Source organism: Pelodiscus sinensis, chromosome 27 (assembly GCF_052426305.1).
Source record: "Pelodiscus sinensis isolate ZL-2025 chromosome 27, ASM5242630v1, whole genome shotgun sequence".
NCBI classification, from domain to species: Eukaryota; Metazoa; Chordata; order Testudines; family Trionychidae; genus Pelodiscus; species Pelodiscus sinensis.
Genome location: NC_143078.1, coordinates 15,845,749 through 15,866,568, shown reverse-complemented (window position 1 = coordinate 15,866,568; position 20,820 = coordinate 15,845,749). Strand labels below are relative to the sequence as shown.

The following is a 20,820-nucleotide window of genomic DNA, read 5'->3' as shown; positions in this document are numbered from 1 at the left end:
TAGAAGGAGGGTGCACAGCTGAGTGAAAGCCCCGACTCAAAGAGCAGTGACAAGGGTCTCGTGGCACACTGAGGGGATGTCTCGGGGTGGTCCCTCGGGAGGTGCCTGGGCCCGGTACTAGTTTCACTACCAGCTCAGTTAGCGCCTGCTTGTAAAATCGGCGGAGGACACCTCACTGGGCGGAGCTGCCAGCACGGCTGAGGACAGATTGGAAATCATAATGAGCTTGTTGAACTGGAGACTTGGCCAACAAGACGCAATCCAGTACACACACATGGGACAGGCTGCACTTAGGAAGGAAAACTCAAATGTCCTCAGACAAAGTGGGGCTCGCGGGGCAGGAGGCAGGACTGCAGGAAGCGGGGGGCTAACCCGGGTCACATGCTGACTGGGAACGAACAGCGCCATGCTGCTGGGAGAAAGGGAAATGTCATTCTAAGGTGCACTAGCGCAGAGCACCATGTCTGGAGTATTGGACATTAGGAAAAAACTTCTTTAACTGCCCTTAGTTTTTTCCTAATGTCCAACCTAAACCTCCCTTGCTGCAGTTTAAGCCCATTGCTTAAGTCCTATCCTCAGAGGCCAAGGAGAAAATTTTTTCTCCCTCCTCTTTGTGACACCCTTTTAGATACTTTAAAACGGCTCTCATGTCCCCTCTCAATCTTCTCCTTTCCAAACTAAACAAGGTCAGTTCTTTCGGCCTTCCCTCATAGGTCATATTCTCCAGACCTTTCATCATTCTTGTTGCTCTTCTCTGGACCCTCTCCAATTTCTCCACATCTTTCCTGAAATGTGGTGCCCAGAACCGGACACAAGAGGGCTGTGTCTAGACTGGCCAGTTTTCCAGAAAATCAGCCACTTTTCCAGAAAATCAGCCACTTTTCCAGAAAAACTTGCCAGCTGTCTACACTGGCCACTTGAATTTCCGCAAAAGCCCTGACTTCCTACTGTAAGAAATCAGTGCTTTTTGTGGAAATACTATGCTGCTCCCGTTCAGGCAAAAGTCCCTTTTGCACAAAACTTTTGCACAAAAGGGCCAGTGTAGACAGCTGAGATTTGTTTTCCGCCAAAAAGCCCCAATCGCGCAAATGGCAATCGGGGCTTTTTTGCGGAAAAGCGCGTCTAGATTGGCCACGGACACTTTTCCACAAAAAGTGCTTTTGCGGAAAAGCATCCGTGCCAATCTAGACGCTCTTTTCCGCAAATGCGTTTAACGGAAAAACTTTTCTGTTAAAAGCATTTCCGGAAAATCATGCCAGTCTAGATGTAGCTGGAGAGGTTTAGGTTGGACATTAGGAAAAAAACTAATGGCAATTAGGAAGTTTTTTCCTAATGTCCAATACTCCAACTCAGGCCAAATCAGCACAGAGCAGAGCGGAAGAATGACTTCTCATGTCTTGCTCACACACTCCTGGGAATGGAGTGTGGTGAGGAAGACCACATGGAGAAGCGTCAGTGACCCTCCTCTGTGTTACATCCCTGACGTATCTGAAGACTCTCATTAGGTGTCCCCTGAAGACTAAACATGCCCAATTCGGTCAATCTTTCTTCATAGGTTTGTTCTTCTAAACCAAGGATTGGTTTTGCCGCTGACCTCTGGCCTGGCTCCAGTTTGGTCCTGCCGTGAGGGCAGGGGACTGGACTCTGACCTCTCGAGGTTCCTTCCAGCTCTAGTGTTCTAGGGTTCTGTGTCCCGACAGCAGGACGAGAAGCAATGGGCTTATCTGCAGCCAGGGTGAGTTCGGTGAGAGGTCAGGAGAAGCCCTACGGTGGCGAAGCACTGAACAGGGGACCTCGGGACAAGGTGACTCCCCAGCATGGAGGTTTGAAAGACCAGCCTGGACTCTCATCGGGGATGGTCGAGGACTGCTTGGCCCTGCCTCACTGCAGGGGTGGAGTAGGCGACCTCCTGAGACCCCTCCCAACCCGGCACTTCTGTCATTCCCTCTTCCCAGGCTCTGGGGTCGAGAAGACAGGACCTCTGCCATGGACACGTCTCTCTTCTTGGGCCACAGATCACCCACAGACTCTACCGCCTGTGGCCCAGAACTAGGCTCTGGCCAGATTGGGGGGCCCACGGGTGGTGCTCAGGGCCTGCAGCCCAGGGGTCCCAGTGTGATTGCTGGGTGGGGCCTTAGGGCCCAGGAAGGGCCGTGAGAACTTTGCACCCCACCCAGCCCCAGGCTCTGCACACAGCGGCGTGGGACAGGGGCTCAGTGGAGAACGTGGCAGATCCCAGGTGGCTCCACCCCTGCCCCGTGCAGAATCTCTGAGATCCAGCAGGACACGTGGCCTCCCGGCTGAGCGCCTTGGTCCAGAAGGTACTGGGAGGAGCGTGTCCCGTGCTTGGGATTAAACGGAGCTCTGGGCCCTGAGCCCCACCCCAGCTACAAGACTAGTCCCCTCCCCACCCCCACAGCTGCCTCCGGACCTCCAAGATGTTCTGCAGCTCCACAAGGTCGGGCTTCTCATCCTTACACATCAGGGCCTTCAGCATCCCGTCCATGGCTTCCAGGGTCTGCATGCAGAGCAGAGAGGGTGCCAGAGCAGGGACATTACCCAGCCAGGTGCTGAACCAGAGCCTGGCGAGACACCCCCCGGCCATGGCAGCCCCAGGGATCCCAGCTCACCCACTCCCTGTACCCGCAGGGGGCCTGCGGCAGACTCCTCCGGCCCCACCTGCCTTTGCTGATGCTGCCCATCCCAGGCCAGTGCCCCAGGTACACATGGGGGGATCAGTGTGCTTGTGAAGGGAGTGTCTGTTCCCACTACTTGCTGGTGCACGTAAAGGATAAATGCCTACTACTGCTGCCCTAGGAGGGAGCTGCTCCTTTCTCTCCGGCGGTGAAGTCCTGCCGACGAGCTGTGATCAGTACTCGCTTGTGCCAGTGCCAGGTAACCCAGCAGGCAGGCACACCAGCAACTGGCAGGATCCCCATGCGGTTTGGGAGGCTCCACACAGCCACTTGGGGCTTACCTGGGTGTACAGATCAGCCTCGGCGCCCTGCATGGTCTCTGCTGGAGGCAGGGAGAACACGCTGGAGAAGCAGACGGCGAGCAGGCTGCCTTGGTCCAGACCCTGCAGCGGAGGCTTCACTTTGCTAAGAGAAGAGACACTGTGGACTGGAGGGCAGAGGAGGGACTGATGCTCCAATGCTGAGGTCTCCGGCTCCCCGGGCGTGGAAACAGACCTACGGGGTCCCAGGGGAGGGGCCGGAGGAGGGAGCTGGTGCTGCCTCCTCTCACACCAGCAGGGCAGGGTCCGGGCAGGAATCCAGCCCTACACCCAGCTCAGGGCTCGCAGCCCGCTGGACAGGGCACTCAGCTGGGCGGGGCAGGGGGCAGCCCAGCTGGCATTAACCCCTTCATCTCCATAGCCAGAGCATGGCCCTGAGCTGCTCCAGCACCTGCCCTGCCCTCCCCTCCCCTCCCAGTCCGGGGGCACCTGTCCAGCCACCAGCCCATCTCCAGCCCACACCCTCCGGATGCCTGGCAAAGGCAGAGCAGGGCGCCAGCGGCACCGAAAGCCCCCGGCACAGGCAGTGCCACCTCCCAGGGCTCAGCCTGCCCAGCCTCTCAGCCACAGGGCTGCCAGCATGACACAGCTGGCACAGACGGCAGCGACCCCAGTTCTGCTCCAGCTGCCCCTCCGGCCCCAGAGCCATCGCTTAGGGGTCCCAAAGGTCCTCCCTCTCCCCCCATCGTCAGGGGCCACTTGACGAGGCCAAGCTCCGAAGGGTCCTCTACCACCAACCCCCTGGTGCCGGCGACAGTCTCTGGTGCCCGAGGGCAGGGAAGCTAGTGGGGAGCAGACAGCTCCAGCAGGACAGAGGGGGGATGCCCTGGAGAACTGGACGCGGCAAAGAGGCTGGTGCATCTGGCTGCCCTGGGGCCGGGCGGGGCGGGTACCTCAGCTCCATGAGGGTGAGCATTGCTTGCTGGCGCACCCTCCCTGTCAGGGCGTTGACGGGCTCGTGATGAATCAGCATCTGGGGACACAGCGTGGGGAAATGGCAGGCGGGCTCCATGCTCCAACAGGCCCTGCCTGTGACATGTGGGCTCAGCAGCCCGGTCGTCCTCCTGCCGGCTTGATGGCGTGCAGAGCCCCAGCCGGGCAGTGCAAGACAGAGACAGGGCCCCCCGCGTACACACCAGCTCACTGCATTGGCTCCGTCAGCATCAGCACCCAGAGACTACCCCTAGATCGGGCCCCTTGTGCCAGGTGCTCAGTGAGGGCCAGTCCTGTCCCACAGAGCACACTAGATGAGGCCTAGCAGGGAAACTGAGGCACGGAGGAAGATGGGACGAGCCCAGGGTCTCCCTGCAGAACTGGGAGTCGGGTCCAGGTGAGCCGAGCCCCAGGGAAGGGAGCTAAGCCCCGGGAAGCTCTCTGCAGCGTGGGGGGCAAAGCGTTCCCAGCTCTATGGAGCAGATGGTGCTAGTCCCCGAGCGCAGCGTGGGGCTCTGAGCAGGGGGCCGGTGGCGTGGAAAGCTGGCGCAGGGGGACGCTGTCCATTTCCCTAGAGCCACTGGGCGGTTCTGTGTCTGGGAGCAGAAGGCAGTCCCAGCCGGGGGCTCTAACCGGAAGACACGGCTGCCATGGTAACTGGCTGCATGTGAGCTCCTCGTGCGACACGGGGCCCACAAGGCTAATGCTGCCCTGGGGCGTGTAACCAGGGGGCTGCAGTTGCTCGAGGTTAGCTCCCCTCTGCATTCGACCCGGGGGCGGCAGCTGCACCCACCACACCAGGCAAGAAGGGTGCTGGCCAGTTGGAGGCAGAGGCAGGAGAGCGATCAAAGGGCAGGGACGTGGTGCAGCGTGAGAGCCTGGAGGAGCCCGTCCATGCAGCTGCTGCAGAGACTAGATCCCGCTCTAGGCACCTGGCCCCAGGCTCTCCTGTGCCACAGGCCAAGGTCTGACCCGGCCCAGTGGCTGGCAGAGGTGGCCACAGAGCCCGCCCAGTGCCCCACGCGGGTGTTGGACTCGCCTTTATCCGCTCCACAAACAGAGCTTTGCTGATAAACGCATCCAGGTTCCCCTCCGGGCTCTGGGCGCTGACGGCTCTGCTGAGGGTGCTGACACAATTCAGAAACATCAGTTTCTCGGCCTCATCCTGCGTCCCGCAGAGATTAGACACAAGCGGGCAGGTTAGCGTGGCACGGAGCCCCCGGGGCAGAGAGGCCAGGAAGCTTCCTCCCCACGCAGCTCAGGCTTTGACGTGCCGAGTGCGGGGAAAGGCGTTTCCTCTGGCCTCAGGAGCGACTGTCTGGGGAAGGCAGGGCGGCTCCGTGTGGAACCAGACCAGGGCCGGTGGCCAATGGCAAACTTCAGCAGGTGCACAGCCAAACTGGGGGCCCTGGGGAGTGGGAGGAACATCTGGATGTGACACCCCGACACCCCAATATTCACCACTCTCAGGCAATTGCCATCGGTTCAGTAGAGAGTAGGGCTTATAAGGTGTCGTTCTCAAAGCCTTTATCCGCTAGACATCCATGTCTCGTTGGGCTGTGGGTGTTGTCGCTGCATGTGAAGTTATGTACGTTGTGACGTTCAACAGGGCCTCAGGGACAACAATTAAAGAAGCCAAACAATGTCTTCTCGAGACAACGCACAGGCCCCAGGTTACCCCTGGAATGGCCAGCCATGGAAACCTCGCCAAGGCAGCACTGCACCTTGGCAACTGTTTGACCCAGGCCATAGCAAAAGAGCTTTCAGCCAGCGGGAAGAGGAGATACAAGGGGAACAACGAAATGGAGGGGGCTTACTCTCCCTGCAACAAGATACTGGGAAATACCTGAGGGACAAAGAGTAAACTATAGTCCCAGGCTAGAGAGAGGCCTCACTTGTGTAACCCTAAACCCTAACCCTAAGGAAATCCAAGCTGCAAAGCCAATCTAGCTTGTGCCTCTCAACCTTTTTATCACCCAGAGTGCGAATTTGCTAATGCAGGGCTACTCAACTTTGGAAGCTCTGGGGGCCACAGTGATACTCAGCATATGCCGAGGGCCACTACTTAAGTGTGGTTGCATGTACATGCAAATATATATGCAAATATATATGCAAATAGTTTCTTTCACACTGACGGGCATGTATACAAAGATTAAAGGCAAGGCTACACAACACGCAGGCCCCATTTAAGTCAGTTCTGCTGATATTAATAAAATGCAGCATTTACCCAATTTCCACCCATATGACAGTACTTGTAATGAGCAAAGATAGTCCAGGAATTTAATTACTAAACCACATCTCAACAGAAGACCATTCTATTGACTGCTTTTTTGTTTTGGCTCCCATCCATGGGCTGCGTGTTGTGCCCCATGTAAACCCCAAACCACACTGTGGGCCACAAACAAACAAGCCATGAGCCACATGCGGCCCGTGGGCCCCGTGTTGAGTAGCCCTGTGCTAATGTACACCCTATCTATCTAATGGGATAGCTTCATTTGTGGGTTTTATTTATTTACTAAGTAACTTGCTTTGTTCTGTTTGCTATCCCTCATACACATGTAAAATTGATCCTGTGTAGGTTAAACTTAATTCTTGTTTATACCATAACCCAGTTTGCCCCTTTCCTCACTTACTAATTTCACAAAGAGCTGTGCATACCGCTCTCCACATTGAGGGAGGGGGTGAATTTCATAAAGCCGTTGGTTCTGTACTCCAAAGGCCAGATCCTGGGACAAGCCCCCTAACCTGAGTCTTCCAGGATGGATCTCTACTGTGTCTTTCTGCCCTGTCTGTGTGTATGGCTGGAAGAAGCTTGTGAGCCCAGCCCAGCAAGACAGGGAGGGTGAAAAGCCCCCGATAGGCTCAGAGTATTCCAGGACATCAGGTGGAAGTTAGACACATGCAAGCGGGAAATGTCCATTTAAACAGTGAAAGTAACAAATCAGTGGGGAAGTGTCCCAGGGCAAGGGGGGTGCCCATTGGTGAGCCGAGGTGGGATGTTTTTAAGATGCTCTAGTATAAACCTTTGGGGGTGGGTCTCTGGGCTGTGTTACCCCGGAGGTCACAGTGGTCCACTTTGGCCTTGGACTCCCTGCCCCATGTGGAGAAGAGTGGCTGGCACGTATGGAGGGCCAGGTCAGAGGAGGGCTCTTGGTACCTGCTCATTGACCCGGAGAAAAGCGTCAATGTAGTCCAGGGCCTCTTTCTCCTCCAAGTCTGGTTCCAGAAAGCAGGGGCGGTTGGGAGGGGCTGGTGAATCTGATAGAAGACAGAGCTGGTGGTAATGCTACAGGCAGGGATCTTAGACCTTTGCCCCCAGCTCCCACGCCAGCAGTGTAGAGGCCCTGAAGCACAGCACAGTGATCCCTGGCCTCCTGAACTCTTTCCTGCCCAGCCCAGCAAAGAGCGAGTCAGAACTCTAGTCCCCAGCGGCCACCCCTCTTCCCCACGCACGCTGCTTGTTCTGCCTGCCTCTCCGGCCATGGGCAGCCAGAGCCATCGGGCGTAAGCGGGCAGGCACTGGGCACATCAGCCACCCCCCTCAGGGAGCCGGCCTGAGCATGAGATGCCCTGCACTGCCACGTGTGGCCCTGCAAAGGAGCCAGCAGCAGCAGAGGGCATCTCTTGCTCAGGCCGGCTCCTGGCAGTCCCGGGCTTTAGCAACCACCGTGCCCCGAGCAACCCGCCGACCTGCCGCCTGACGGGCCTGTCTCCACCTGCCCCAGTCAGCTCTCACAGCTGCAGCTGCTGCCAGCCGGAGGGCCTCCCCTCCGCTGGGTTTGCCTGTCTCCATCTCATGGCAGGCCAGAGCCCTGCAAGGCTACGGAGTCGTCTCCTCCAGGGGACCCCAACCCTGGAGGGGCCAAGCCCCACCACCATGCAGCTCCCTCCCCCACCCAGCTGGCCCCCGCTCACCTGCACAGACGGGCTGGAGCACACACAGCTCCTGCTGCTGCGGGGGGTGCCTCTGCCGACTCTTCCAGGGGGGAGCTTTGCTCTCCTCCCAGGCAGGGATGGGCTTCGAGGAGCCCTGGGGTGCTTCCTCCATCATCCTGCAAAGAAGCCAGGACCAGACATTGCTGGTGGGGGAGGGCAGGCTGTGCAGTGGGGCCAGCCAGGCTAGGTCTGTTCCACCAGCACCTCCAAGTGCCAGCTGCGACCAGGGCCCTGCTGCACTCGGTCCCTGGCCACAGGGCTCACGCGCTAGCCAGCCCAGCCAGCAGGGAAACAAGTAGACAGACATGCTCAGAGTCACCCAGCCCCTCAGCCGTACAGGCAGGGTTAGAACCCAGGTCGCCAGGCTCCCAGGTCACCCCCAGCCCAGGGCAAAGAGCTCCCCACTGGGTCACAAGCTGCACACCAGAGAGGCTGGTCCCACCCCGCCAGGACTCTTCCTGCCCAGGGAAATTACCCTGCTCTCTCCCCCAGGAATACGGGCGGTGGCAGCCCCCAGGGAGGGGGTGCTGGGGCAGGCGGGCTGTGAGCAGCAGGAGTTGTGGAGCTAGAAAGTGACTGTGTGTGGGGTTCCCCGTGGAGGAGGCTGGAGCGCTGGGGTGGGGCTGGGGAGCTGCGGCTAGCCGGCCAGCAGAGAGGAGGAGCAGCAGGTTGGCTCTGGAGGGCCCGGGGGCTGCCTGCCAGGCTAGGAAGGGCGCGGCCGGGAGCCAGCTCCAAACGCTCTGCAGGGCCGGGGGATTCAGACCCAAACACCAGTCTGGCTCTGAATTCACAGCTCCCCTCCCAAGCAGCTGAGGCTCCAGCGCCGAGAAATGACAGAGCCGGAAGCTCCCCAACTCATGCTCCCAACTTACTGGGCAGGAGCCAGGATCAGGGCCACTTCTGGGTCTGGGTACTCCCCAGCCGCCTCCTGGCAGGCTGTTGTCTAGCCTCTCCCCAGCTCGCTGAGGCCCAGAGCAACTCACCACATCTCATGCCGAGGTCTGAAAGCAGGGCTGGGCACTGACCACTGCTCTGCTGGGCCCCTACCAGACGGTGCCACCTGCCCACGCCCTGCCAAGTCCTCCTCCTCCGTGCTGCCTGGCACAGCCGTGACCACCCTGGACTCCATCCTGTGCTCACGCCAGCGGTGCAGGGACGGCCCCGGGTGCTTGGCAAGGCGAGGGAAAAGCAGGGGCAACAGAAGAGTCTCCGGCGTGGAGCCAGGCGTGGGCAGAAGCTGCGGTGTAAACGAGCAACCCGCTTTCTGCAGCCGGTGACGGAGCTGAACGGGCTGGCTCAGCATTCCCCAGCCACACGTGCCAGCGCCAGGCCTGGCAGTGAGGCGGCAGGGCTGTGCCAGCCAGCCGGCGCAGTGTCACAATGGGCAGGCGAGTCACAGGCCAGCCGGGGCGTGACTCACCAGACACCTGGGCAGCCTGATGTCCGGAGACGTGGTGGTGGCCAGAAGTGGAGGTGGCTTCCAAAGAGAACTGGATCAGCCCATGGGGGAGAAGTCAATCCAACGTTGTTAGCCAGCCCCTGGCTCCAGGTGTCCGTACGTCCCTGAATGCCAGAAGCTGGGAGAAGAGAGCTCCATCGATAACCAACGCCCTGATGGCCGTGTTCTGGGCAAGTCTTCTGCAGTGCTGGCCACGTCAGAGACGGGATAGTGGGCGAGATGGGCCGTGGTTATCCCAATGGCAATAGAGATCATTCCTAATAATATTAAAGACACTGTGCCGTGCTGGTGGCATGGCTGACTCCCCTCTGCTTTTTCTGTCTTCCCTCCTGTGTCTCAGGTGGAAGGAACCGCCCCCGGCACGACTCTTCCAGCTCCCTTAGCAGTGGGAAAGGAGAAAACTCCCGAGTGCTCCCGCAAGGCTCTCTCAGCGCGCAAGGAGGGAGCGCGCGAGGGAGATTCCTTGCAGCAAAGCCACGGCGGCCTCCGAGGTCGCCCCTGTCCCGCAGCATCTTCCCAGCCCGTTGTCATGGGCGCTCTGCGTGGTCACCGCTTCCTTACCGCCGTGGGCCAATTAGCTGCGACAGGCCTTGTGATGTCATGCCACGCCCACCCCTGCCACGCCCACCCCTGCCCCAGACAGCCCCTTTGGATGTGTGGGCTGCTCCCCTGTCTCAGCCCCTGTCCCACCCCCACCCCCCGGAGTCACTAGGGCTGGGCTTCAGGCAGGCGAGACATGAAGACACCCCAAGGCCAAGCAAACGGTTAAAATGAAGCTTGGTGCCCTTGTCAGAAATACGGGATCGGCCCCCCCCATCAGGGTCTATCACCTGTGAATTAATGAAGCACTGAAGCAGATCCCCCCCGCCCCCGTAGGTGCAATAAAGAGAGAGGAGGCGATGTTCAGGTGCAAACAAGGGGGGAAGCTATTCAAGGACTGATTAGAAAGGAGGGAGAAATGGGGAAGAGAACCGGACACAGACATAACCAACATCGGACAAAACGGGACAGACACGGCAACAAACGGGCCGGAAGCCCAGACTCACTAAGTCAAAGCCTTTGGCTCTGTGATTAAAGTGGCAAGCAAACCCCAAGTACAGGGCCCGTTCTGGCCTGAGGACCTGGCAATGGCGCTGGGGGAGGCACCGGGACCTGCTACCCTCAGGCTGAATTAGGGCCCTTGGGGCAGAGCGCTGCGGAGTCCCATAACGTCCGGCCCGGACTGGTGGGTGGAAGGAGTCGCAGGCTGGTGATAATACAAGCAGGCGGTGTGCGGGTGAGGCCAGTAAAACCCCCTTCTTCCTCTGCTGCAGGCCCTGCTGGGGTTGTCCCTCCTTGTCAGGTGGTAGAGCAGATGGGCCCAGGCACGCCTGCCACTGTGGCCGAGAGCCCTGAGGCTGAGTCCTGATAAAGCCACAAGGGCGGGAAAAGTCTGAGGAGAACAGGACCCTCGTGACGCTTGCAGGGACGTCCGGGTTAGGTTGGTCTCTGAGTGGTCAGTGCCTGAGGAGATCGGAGCTTTGCGGCCAGGGAGGTTCCTGAGGGAGTTTGGAGGGGGAGCTGGAAGGGGCGAGGTACCCGTGCCTTTCTTTAACACTTTTAAACTAAACTAAAACCCAAACTTCCTGATTTAAATAAAAACCCCATCAATAACCTAATTAGCTGTAGGGGAGAATGCAGGCAGAAGCCCAGCTGCAGAGTGGCACTGGGGGCTATCCTGTTTATTGCAGTCAGTGTAGCATGTATAGCCGTGACAAAGCCTCAAGACCTCCCTGGCACATTGTGCCACCCTTGGATTCTGGAGCTGTACAAACTGAGGCCCTCTGCCTCCCCCCCACCCACATGTCTCGGTGCTCTCCAGTACAGACTAAACTTTTTCCCACAAAATAAGAACTAGGGGTCACCAAATGAAATGAATAGACTGCAAGTTTAAAACAAACAAAAGGACGTTTTTCTTCACGCAATGCACAGTCAACCTGTGGAACTCCTTGCCAAAGGATGTGGTGAAGGCGAGGACTTTAACACGGTTCAGAAAAGAGCTAGTTGGATTCATGTAGGTTAGGTCCATCCAGGGCTGGCCTTACCACGAGGAGAACTGAGGCAGCCACCTCAGGTGCCAGACTGTGGGGGGGCACCATTAGGACCCAGAGTGTAGAAAATTGTGTCTGCTTAGTGCAGCAAGGAGACATGGGGGTGTCAGGTGAGCTCCCCAGCTCAGGTGCCAATATGTTGTGGGCCCTGAGTCCATCAATGGCTATTAGCCAGGGTGGGTAGGAATGGTGTCCCTAGCCTCTGTCAGAGGCTGGAAAGGGATGACAGGAAAGGAATCACTCGATTCCCTGTTCTGTTCACTCCTACTGGAGCCTCTGGCATTGGCCACTGCGGGCAGACAGGACACTGGGCCGGATGGGCCTTTGGTCTGACCCCGTCTGGCCGCTCTGATGTTCTAATATGGATTCCTACGTTAAACGGTCACAGACTCCATCTTAGTTGCCCCAATTACTGATTTAAATACCATCAGATTATTATATTTTAATGATGTAGAACAATCAAATTACACACACAAAATTGCCTAACAAGGTGTGACGTAGTGTTGGTACCTTGCTGGTTGCTAGGCTTGGGCTGTAGGTGACCCCCCCCCCCCCCCCGGTACCACGGCCCAGCAGAGTAGCTGATGGGTCGGGAAGGTAACCTGCTCTACAGGTTACCTCCCAGGGAGAGGAACAAAGGGAGGAAGGCGGAGGGCAGGGCTGGAAGTGGGGCAGTTTCTGTCTGGGAGCATGGAGGAAGCAGCCTAAGCAAGGGGCTGGGATTTAGGGGCCCAGGCTCCCCCATCTCAAGGGGGGCTAGGCCTGCCTTGTAACCAGATTATATCTGTGCTGGAGAAGCAATAAACTCCCTCTATTCTACTGGCTGGTGGAGTCTGTTCGTGCCACTACAGGGGGTGCAGGAGTTGGGGAAACCCCGACACGCCATCACACAAGGTACAGAGCACAGAGCCCCCTAATGCCAGGCCAGGAGAAAAAGAGTACCCAGTGCATGGAGCGTGGGGCCCCCTAACACCACGGTGGAAGATAACGTGTGCATGGGGCACAGGGCGTGGCACCCGCTAATGCCAGGCCAGGAGAAAAAGAGTACCCAGTGCATGGAGCGTGGGGCCCCCTAACACCACGGTGGAAGATAACGTGTGCATGGGGCACAGGGTGTGGCACCCGCTAATGCCAGGCCTGGAGATGGGGTGTGCACAGGGCAAGGTGTGTGGTGTCCCCTAACACCAGGCTGGGAAACAGGGTGTGTGGGGGGCATGGAGCATTGCACCCTCTAATGCTAGGCTAAGAGACGGCGTGTAGGGGACCCTGTGCTCCATGCCTCACCTGACACAAGGCTGGGGGGCTGGGAGATGGGAGGTGTGGGGTACAGAGCTAAGTGCACCCTAATCTTAGGCTAGGATTTGGGGGTGCATTGCTTTGGCATTTGTTGACAAGGGTGTGACATAGTGGGGGTACCTGGCTGGTTTCTATGCTGCTGGCTCTGGGGTAACCCCCACTGGCTGCCGTGGGTACCACGACCCAGCAAAACAGGATGAGTCACTGTGCAAAGGGACCTCTCAACCGGTATGGCCAGACACCCCCCATGGAGAGGAACAAAGGAAGGTGGATGCTGCCCTGGCTGGGGGGCAGGGCTGGAAGAGGGTTAGTTAGTTGCTGTCTGGGAGCATGGAGGAGACAGCCTAGGGAAAGGGGCTGGAGTTTAGGGGCCCAGTCTCCCCCATCTCAAGGGGGCCTGAGGCATCCTAGCCCAGCTCTGTAACCAGATTACATCTGTGCTGTGCTGTATCCTGGAGAGGCAATAAACTTCCTCTATTCCACCGGCTGGTGCAGTCTGTTTGTGCCATTTCAGGGTGCAGGAGACGGGGGACCCCCAACGCGCCATCACAAAGGGAAACAGACGATTAGGGTGGCAGAGACCTCAGGAAGTCATTTAGTCCAACCCCCTGCTAAATGTACAACCGACCTCAAGTAAATCACTCCAGCCAGGGATTGGCCTTAAAAATCTCTAGGGAAGGAGCTTCCACCCCCTCCCTAGGGAACCCAGCCCAGAGCTTCCCACCCGCCTCGGGAAATCGTTTTTCTGAATATCCAACTCAGACCTCCCCCACTGCAACTTGAGCCCATCGCTCCTCATTCTGTCACCTGGCACCACTGACAACAGCCTCTCTCCATCCTCCTCAGGTATCTCCCTCACGCTTCCCTTCCGCAGATCCCTCAGCCTATCCTCGGAGGACATGTGTTTTCAATGCCCTGCGCTGGACTTCCTCCAATTTGTCCCCATCCTTTCTGTAGTGGGGACACAATACTCCAGATGTGGCCTCCCCAGTGCTGAATAATTGCTTCCCTAGATCTGCTGGCAACGCTCCTCCTAATTCACTCCAATAAGCCGTTCGCCTTCTTGGCTGCAAGAGCAAACTGCCTCATCTCCAGCTTCTCCTCCACTGTAATTCCAGGGTCCTTTGCTGCTGCTTAGCCAGTTGGTCCCCAGCCTGTAGGACTCTGCACTTGTCCTTGTTGAACCTCATCCGATTTCTTTTGGCCCAGCCCTCTAATCTGTCCAGGTCACTCCGGAGCCCATCCCTGCCCTCCAGCGTCTCTACCTCTCCCCCAGCTCAATATCATCCATGAACAAATCAACCCATCCTCCAGGTCATTAAAGAAGATTGGACAAACGTGGCCCCAGGACTCTACGTGATACAGGCTGGGCATCGTCACGGAGCCCTACCGGTGGTGGATGAAGGAGCACGTTCTCCGGAGCCTGGTCCCGCTGCTGCTGCTCCTGCATGATGAGAATCTCAGCATGTCCCAGGTGAGGCCAGAGCCTGCAGCTGAGCACGTTACCCGTGACCAGTGAGTTGTGTGCGGGGAAACGTGCGACTCCCCGCCCCCGGGGCTGGCCGGCAGGGGCAGGTGCTCGTGCTCAGGGCTGCGACAACCCCGTGCTCAAAATCGCTTGAAAGTTGAGTCCAGTAGCCCCCTGGTCATTCCCCCCACCCCTGCCCAGAGCCATCCCTGAGCCTCTGAGCCCAACAGCCCCTGTGCAGCCAGGCTGGGGGGGGGCACCTCACCGTGCCTACGGCCCCTGTCTCCACACAGCCCACAGGCTGCGCTGGCAGGAAGAGCCCAGGCCTGGCCATGGCCCCTCCCAGCGCAGGGCTACCCAGCCTGCAGGTGGCGCTCAAGACCCGGCGTGGCCTTGGCCAAGTGGCCAGACAGCCACGAAATGCCCAGGCCTTGCCCCCGCCCCAGCTGTCTGTGCTCACACTAGCTCTCCTGGCCCCCGTCCCTGGGGCGCCAGATGCCCCCAGCAGTAATGAATTCCTCCTCATGCCCCCTCCTCCTCCAGGCGGGGAACTGAGGCACAGAGCGACTATGGCCTAGAGCCTCCAAAGTAGGGAACGCCCATGGGAGTTGGGCACCTTAGGTCCGGGGCTTTAGCAGCTGGCCTGAGTTCGCCCAGGGCATCAGTGGCAGAGCCGGGAGCCTCGCCAGGTCCCCGGCCACACTCCGACCAGCCGCGAGCCGCCTGGGGCCGGGGGGAGCTCGGCCCACCTGGCCTCCCGGTGTGCGGGGCAACTAGGCCAGCGGGTCCCACCGCCTGTAACGTCCCGGCCCCTCCTGTGAGCTGGGACACCCTCGCCAGGGCCACGCTGTTCCTGAGGTGGCGGCGGCTCAGGGTGCTGGTCCAGAGGAAGGATGTGTGGCCAAGCTGTGACTGCCTGGTGAGGCGCCCGCGGGTCGGTCACTGCGCAGCCCTCGCAGTCATTTGCTGGGAGGCTCCTGCTGTCGCCTTCAGTTTCCTAGAGGCTGCTCCAGCCAAAGCAGGAGATTTTACCCGGCGCAGGATCCCCGGCTCCCACGCGCCAAACCCCTCGGCCCCAGCCCAGGGCCTGCGCCCCGACCCCTTTTCCAGCCAGGTTAGAGTGAGGAAGGGAGGGGGAAGTGAGGGGGGGTGGAATGAGCAAGGGGGGTTCTCAGGGAAGGGGTGGGGCCAGGGAGGGTGCTGGGTTTGCGATGGGACAGGTGGCTGCCCGGGGGGCCCGTGTTTAGAGGTGACAGCTGCTTTGATGCCCTGGCTGGGGCTGCAGGGATGTGACGAGCTGTTTGTGTGCAGGGCTCAGCGCCCGGCAGCTGCACCACCGGAGCCGGGACAAGCTGGATGCCATCTGCAAGGGTGAGTGGAGCCACGGCTGGGGCACGGAGCGCTGGGGCGCAGCGGCCGGGCTGGGACTCGGTCTCCACCCCAGAGCTGGGCGAGCTGCAGGGGGGAGCTGCCTCCCCGGACACCCAGCAGCCACGGGCTGGAGCAGTCGCCCGCGCGGCATTGGGGCTCTGACCGCTGCTTCCTCCCTTCCAACCGCAGTGCTCAAAGGCCTGGGGCAGGACAGCAACTCCCGCGTGCGATGCCTGGCTGCTCAGACCTGCCTGATCCTGGAGGCCGTCAAGGACCAGCCCCCGTCTGGCTGCAGCCTGAGGACCTTCGCCCGCAGGGTCAGAACCATGTGCGCTGGCTAGCGCCTGCCCTGGAGCCGCCGGCTGCCCTCGCTCTGCTGAGAGCCATCGCCCGCCCTGCACCCTGCCTTTGGGAAAGGAGAAACATTTCGGGTCCATTCGGGAGGCTCCCAACACCCCTGGGAACAGCCATCTTGCCCATCGGTAGCCTGCCCTGCCCGGCCACGTGCACCCCCCCCCCCCCCGTAAAGAGCAGCCTGCTCCTCTGTTCAGTTTGCTGCATTTATTTACGAAGACAGTGTACAGAACAGACACATCCATTGGAAAACCCATGTACAGCATGAGGCTTAAATAACCCTATTTACAGTCACACAGCGAGGTATAAACTATACACACCTGGTCCTACACACCAAACACGGGCCACTCCCCGCGGGCGCCCACCGTCCGGCCGGAGAGCGACAGGCCTTAGCGAGCGCTGGCATCTCTGGACGCACCTCCGGGCAAGACAAGGCACCTGCTGTTCGCAACACGTGTGCGGGGCCCGACCGAGTCACCCAGGCGAGTCCTGCTCAGCTCTGCCGTCCAGGGCGCCATACGCAGCCGTTCACCCCAAAGTGCAGCCGGGGGAGTTAGCCCAGCCCAAAGCCATGGCGCCGCGCTCCGTCCTGCGCTGAGGTGGGGGGATCGCCCCCCCGGCCAGGCATTGACCCGGGGTAAAGCGGCGCTGGAGTGTAAGGCGGAGGGGCTCTGGACTAGCAGGGTGGGGGGTGGGACCATGCAGCTAAGAGCTGCAGGCTGGGCAGCAGCAGCATCTCCTGGTAGGACTTGGGGCCCGGGGGGTGGGGGGATGGAAGGAGCCCCGCTCTCAGCCAGTCCCAGTCCCGGTGCCGGGGGCCTTGCGTAGGAGCCAGGCCACGCTCTAAGGCCGGTCACTCAGCACCGTGGGGCGTCCCAACCCGGCTCGCCCGAGGAGACTGTGGCGGGATCACAAAGCAAGTGGCTCTGGTGAGGATGAAGGGGGGGGGGGGGTGACCCTGTCACCAGTGGGCTCAGAGGGACCTGGCCCTTGTGCTCTTCGGGGAATCGTACCAGAAAGGGGCCGGGGAGGCAGGATGGGGGCAGGGCCGGCAGCGCGAGGGGGCTGGGCCCCGTGTAAAGGAGCAGGGAGGAGGCAGGTCAGTGCCAGGGCACAGCCCATGAGAATCCACCTCCCCCCGGTGTAAGGGTTAGGGACCAGGCCCTGCCAAGCACCCCCGACAGGCGCCCGCGCGGCCCAGCAGACAGGCTGCAACACGGGGGAGGGGCGGGGGGGTCACGGCGGTGTGGGGAGCAGCAGGAGGGATGGGAGCCCTCAGGACAACAGGCTCCCCCAGGATGGCGTCTGCCCCGGAGCCAGACCCTGTGCTTGGCAGCGAGGGGCTCTGCAGGGCTGGCAGGGGGGAGCTGCTGTGATGTGTGAGCCCAGCCCCCGCGGTGCCAGAGCCAGGGCTGGGAGCCAGGCTGCCAGGCCCACGGGCCGGGAGAGGACATGGGGGGCAGCGCCGGGCGGGCAGGGCCTGGCCGGAGCCCAGAGCAAGTCGTGTGACAGACAGGCGCAGGCTGCAGGGCCCACACCCGCGGCCCCAGCCCGGCTCAGGGCCCGCCCCAGCCCTGCTCTCCCATGGCTTCTGGGGACGAGGCTGCAGGAGGTGCTGGTTAAGTGCAGCCAGCGCCTGGTAAAAATTGGTCCCTGCCTGATTCCAGACCAGGCACCATGGCCAGGTGGCCACAGCCAGCGCCACTACCAAGGGGGTCGGGCAGGGCACCCCGATTTCATGGAAACGCACAGCACCCTCTTCCCCGCCCCCACTCGGGCCGGATCAGCCTCCAGCTGCTGCTAGAGCATGGCACCCGTGCTGCCGTGACCAGGAAGGCTGGACTCCCATGGGCTCAAGAGCCATACCAAGTCCGACCCCTCCAGCCTGGCACACGCTGGCCTAGGGCGACATCCAGAGGCCCCCTGCCCATGTGCAGACAGGGCCTCTATGTAAGACTCAGGGTCATGATTTTCAAGTACAGCTGGTTGTCGTAGGGGCCCAGCCCGGGATCCCTTAAAGAGAAAGCCTGAGCACCCCCCGGCTGGAGATCAGGCCCCTTCCCTGCCTCCAGTTGGCCTCCCAGGCTCACGGGCCTTTCCGCAGCAGACCAGGGCCACGCGTGACCTATGGCTGGGCTGCCCAGCGGGAAAGGCAGGACGCGGCCCAGTGCCCGGGCGGCTCAGCACTGCAGGCGGCGGCAGACTGTGCGTTCCCAGGACAAATTCAAGTTTCAAAATCATTAAAAAAAAAATGGCTCAGAGCATGAGGTAGCGTAACCGAAAGAAACCCCCCAACTGAAACAACACCGAACACACAGGCAGAGTACAACACGCCCCCCCCCCGCCCCCCTCCTTGCAGGGGCACCGCGTGGGAAGGGATTGGCCCAGCACGCAGGAGCGGGAAGTGGCCACACACTGAGAGCCACGGGGCCCTGGGCACGAGACGTAACGGGGCCTGGCCCCTCAAGTGCTCAGTCCCATGACGTACTGGGGTCACTGGAGCCACGTAGGGTGGAGCTGCCGGGGATCAGCCCCCAGGCTGTCAAGTGTTACCCCCACAGAGCAGCTCCATGCGGCAGCTAGTGCGCCACACAGACACCCCGAGACATCCTCCTGCAGGGTCCAGGTCGGCAGCCCGCCAGCTACACTGGCGCCTCGGAGTCCCCAGCTCCCAGCCTCTTCCGCTCAGACGCTTGCTCGCCCCTCTTGCTGCTAAACGGTAAAATCCACCTTCGCTCTCCCAGCCACGCTAGCCCCGTTCCATCAGGGGCCCTGGCTGTACTCCACTGTCTCAGTGGCTGGAATGCAGCACTCGCTTGCCTGGGGATACTTCTTTTGTTGGTGGCAGCAGTGGGAGAGGACGGGCGGCTGGGGAGATCCATAGCTGAGCAAACCGAGTGACTGTCTTTGGATCCCACCACACCAGCCCCTGGCAGGACGTCAGTAGCTGGATGCTCAGCGACACGATGGAGATGAACAATTTTTCCCCTCTCAGAGAAAGCACTGATTGGTTCCAGAGAGCAGCAGGAGTCACAGGCAACGTTCACTGTGTCCAGCAGGGGGCGACCAACCACTGTTTTTGTAGGGTTTGCTACTCCAAGACAGGGCAGCTGGGTCATCAAAAGGCAAAACAAATAAATAAAGAGGCGCTGATGCTTAGAAAGTGGGACCATCTCCGGGCCCATCTGTAACAGATTTCAAGAAGGTCAAATCTGGGGGTGAGAACCGTCCTTTGAACTGCCCCGTAGAAGGAAACGAGGGGAAATCACCCAGGAACCAAAGGTCTGAGTCTTGGAGCCCCCGAGGACATACAAGTCCATTGCTGACGAGGGTAGCTGAAGAGCCAGCGCTTCACCAGCCCCCAGCACGTTGCCAGGATCAAGCCACACAAGCGGAGTCCAAGCGCGGCTTCTTCCAAGCTGCCTGGAGCGACTGCGGTTCCCTCCGGCCCGGCCCGCATCCCAGGCAGCCAGCGGCCCGTGAAGGTGAGTCCATGTGCTTCGGAAGTGCGGCGGGGGGATGCCCACGGGGTCTGGCAGCTGCAGGCACTTGGCTGTGGATGGCCCGAGGGAAGGTGGGTACCCCAGCAGGGCAGGAGATGGGGCGAGAGACCTCATGGAATCGTGGCTTTCGTGCCATGTAGTGACGTGGCAGCGCAGCAGTGAAGTGGGTGGCAAGCAGGCAGGGGCAGGGGCTGGGTAACCCTTCTTGCCCCCCAGCTCTGCTAATGCCCCTCCTGCTACCCGAGTCCTTCCCTCGTCCAGGCTCCATTCGAACCCTGCTGTGGATCCCGCTGAGAGCACCCCATGCCCGCTGCCTGTGCCCCACACCTCTCTCCAGGCTACAGAACCGCCCTTCCAGCTCTACGCCAGTCCTGGAGCAGTCCCAGCAAACCTAAAATCTACTGTGCGACGGAGCAGACCGCAGCCCTCTGCCCAGCATTTCCGTCTTCCAGGCCATTACAAATCCCCAAACTGCTGAAGGGCGCTTCAACCTTGCGGGAAAGCCCCCTGCAAAAGCTTCCAGCCCTGCCCCCAGCAGCCGGAACAAGCTCGCCCCACACCCAGCCACGGGACACAGCCACCGGCCCTGCTGGGAGAGTCAGGCTGTCGGGTGGGGAGGTGCCCAGAGGGAAGAGATGAGGGCTCCCCCCTTCCTGGGAGGCGCCCCAGGGATTTTTCTGCTTTCTCTCCACCCCCGGGGCAGAAGGGAAACCCTGGCTCGGCACGAGGTGGGGCAGAGGCTGACAACAGCCGAGCAGCATGTGGATTTGGGCGGGAGACAGCGCTGGAGCTGCGGACTGAACCCTGGACGCGGCTCCTGCCCCAGCGACGCTCCCTGTTGGTGCCAGGCTGGGATCCGCTGGTGCTGGGGTCGGCCGGGGATCCCAGGGCAACGCACAAGCCCTCTCCAGGTTTCGGGCCCGGCCAGCTCTGCTCCCCGGCGAGGCGCGGAGGGGGGCTCCTGCAGCCACTCCAGAAGGAGCCAGGCCCCAGGCATCGTGGTGGGCGGAGGCCAGCAGCAGGGGGCAGGATCCCACCATGCTCCAGGGGTCGGGGTACTGACCAGGCTGGGGGGCAGACTGGACGGATCCCTTCGGGGGTCCTGCTGGGGCTGGCAAGGCCCCGTCCCAAAGCACTGCTGGGCCCTGCCCTGGTCCCCCTGCGCCCCACGGAGGCCCAGCGTGGGCTGCACAGGGCTACGCCCCCGGCCGGGAGTGCCCACAGCCCCAGCCCCCCGAGGCCTGGGAACCGGACACCACACAGGCCAGGCCGCCCCCTGCTCTTGCGGACAAAGCAGCTTCCTGGGCAGGGAGGGGGCTGGGCCTGCCTTTCCAGGGCCTAGGTCGGGCCGTTCCGGAGCTTCCTCCGGCTCCACAGCTTCACCGTCAGGTCGC

General features: G+C 60.7%; 2 protein-coding genes and 1 long non-coding RNA gene across 7 annotated transcripts in view; 1 reads left to right on the top strand and 2 right to left on the bottom strand.

Moving 5' to 3' along the window:
• LOC102456071 (maestro heat-like repeat-containing protein family member 7) overlaps positions 1-9,969 on the bottom strand; it is a 33,023-nt gene extending 23,054 nt beyond the window's left edge. For all 4 annotated transcript variants that reach the window (XM_075910176.2, XM_075910178.2, XM_075910173.2 and 1 more), the window contains exons 1-7: positions 8,869-9,969; positions 7,865-8,001; positions 7,107-7,207; positions 4,989-5,114; positions 3,910-3,989; positions 2,978-3,101; positions 2,432-2,518 (exon numbers count right to left, since the gene is read on the bottom strand). In XM_075910176.2, coding sequence (XP_075766291.2) covers positions 2,432-2,518; positions 2,978-3,101; positions 3,910-3,989; positions 4,989-5,114; positions 7,107-7,207; positions 7,865-8,001; positions 8,869-9,188 — 975 coding nt within the window. In that variant the 5' untranslated portion in view covers positions 9,189-9,969. The remainder of the gene's footprint in view (positions 1-2,431; positions 2,519-2,977; positions 3,102-3,909; positions 3,990-4,988; positions 5,115-7,106; positions 7,208-7,864; positions 8,002-8,868) is intronic.
• Positions 9,970-10,487: 518 nt separating this feature from the next.
• On the top strand, positions 10,488-15,897 carry LOC142820910 (uncharacterized). The gene is made up of 4 exons (XR_012897918.2): positions 10,488-10,620; positions 14,045-14,204; positions 15,510-15,569; positions 15,759-15,897. It is a non-coding gene; the product is annotated as an uncharacterized LOC142820910 (long non-coding RNA).
• Positions 15,898-16,115: 218 nt separating this feature from the next.
• The window catches only part of KIF21B (kinesin family member 21B), a 63,423-nt gene continuing 58,718 nt past the window's right edge, over positions 16,116-20,820 (bottom strand). For both annotated transcript variants that reach the window (XM_075910516.2, XM_075910517.2), the window contains one exon: positions 16,116-20,819. In XM_075910516.2, coding sequence (XP_075766631.2) covers positions 20,765-20,819 — 55 coding nt within the window. In that variant the 3' untranslated portion in view covers positions 16,116-20,764. The remainder of the gene's footprint in view (position 20,820) is intronic.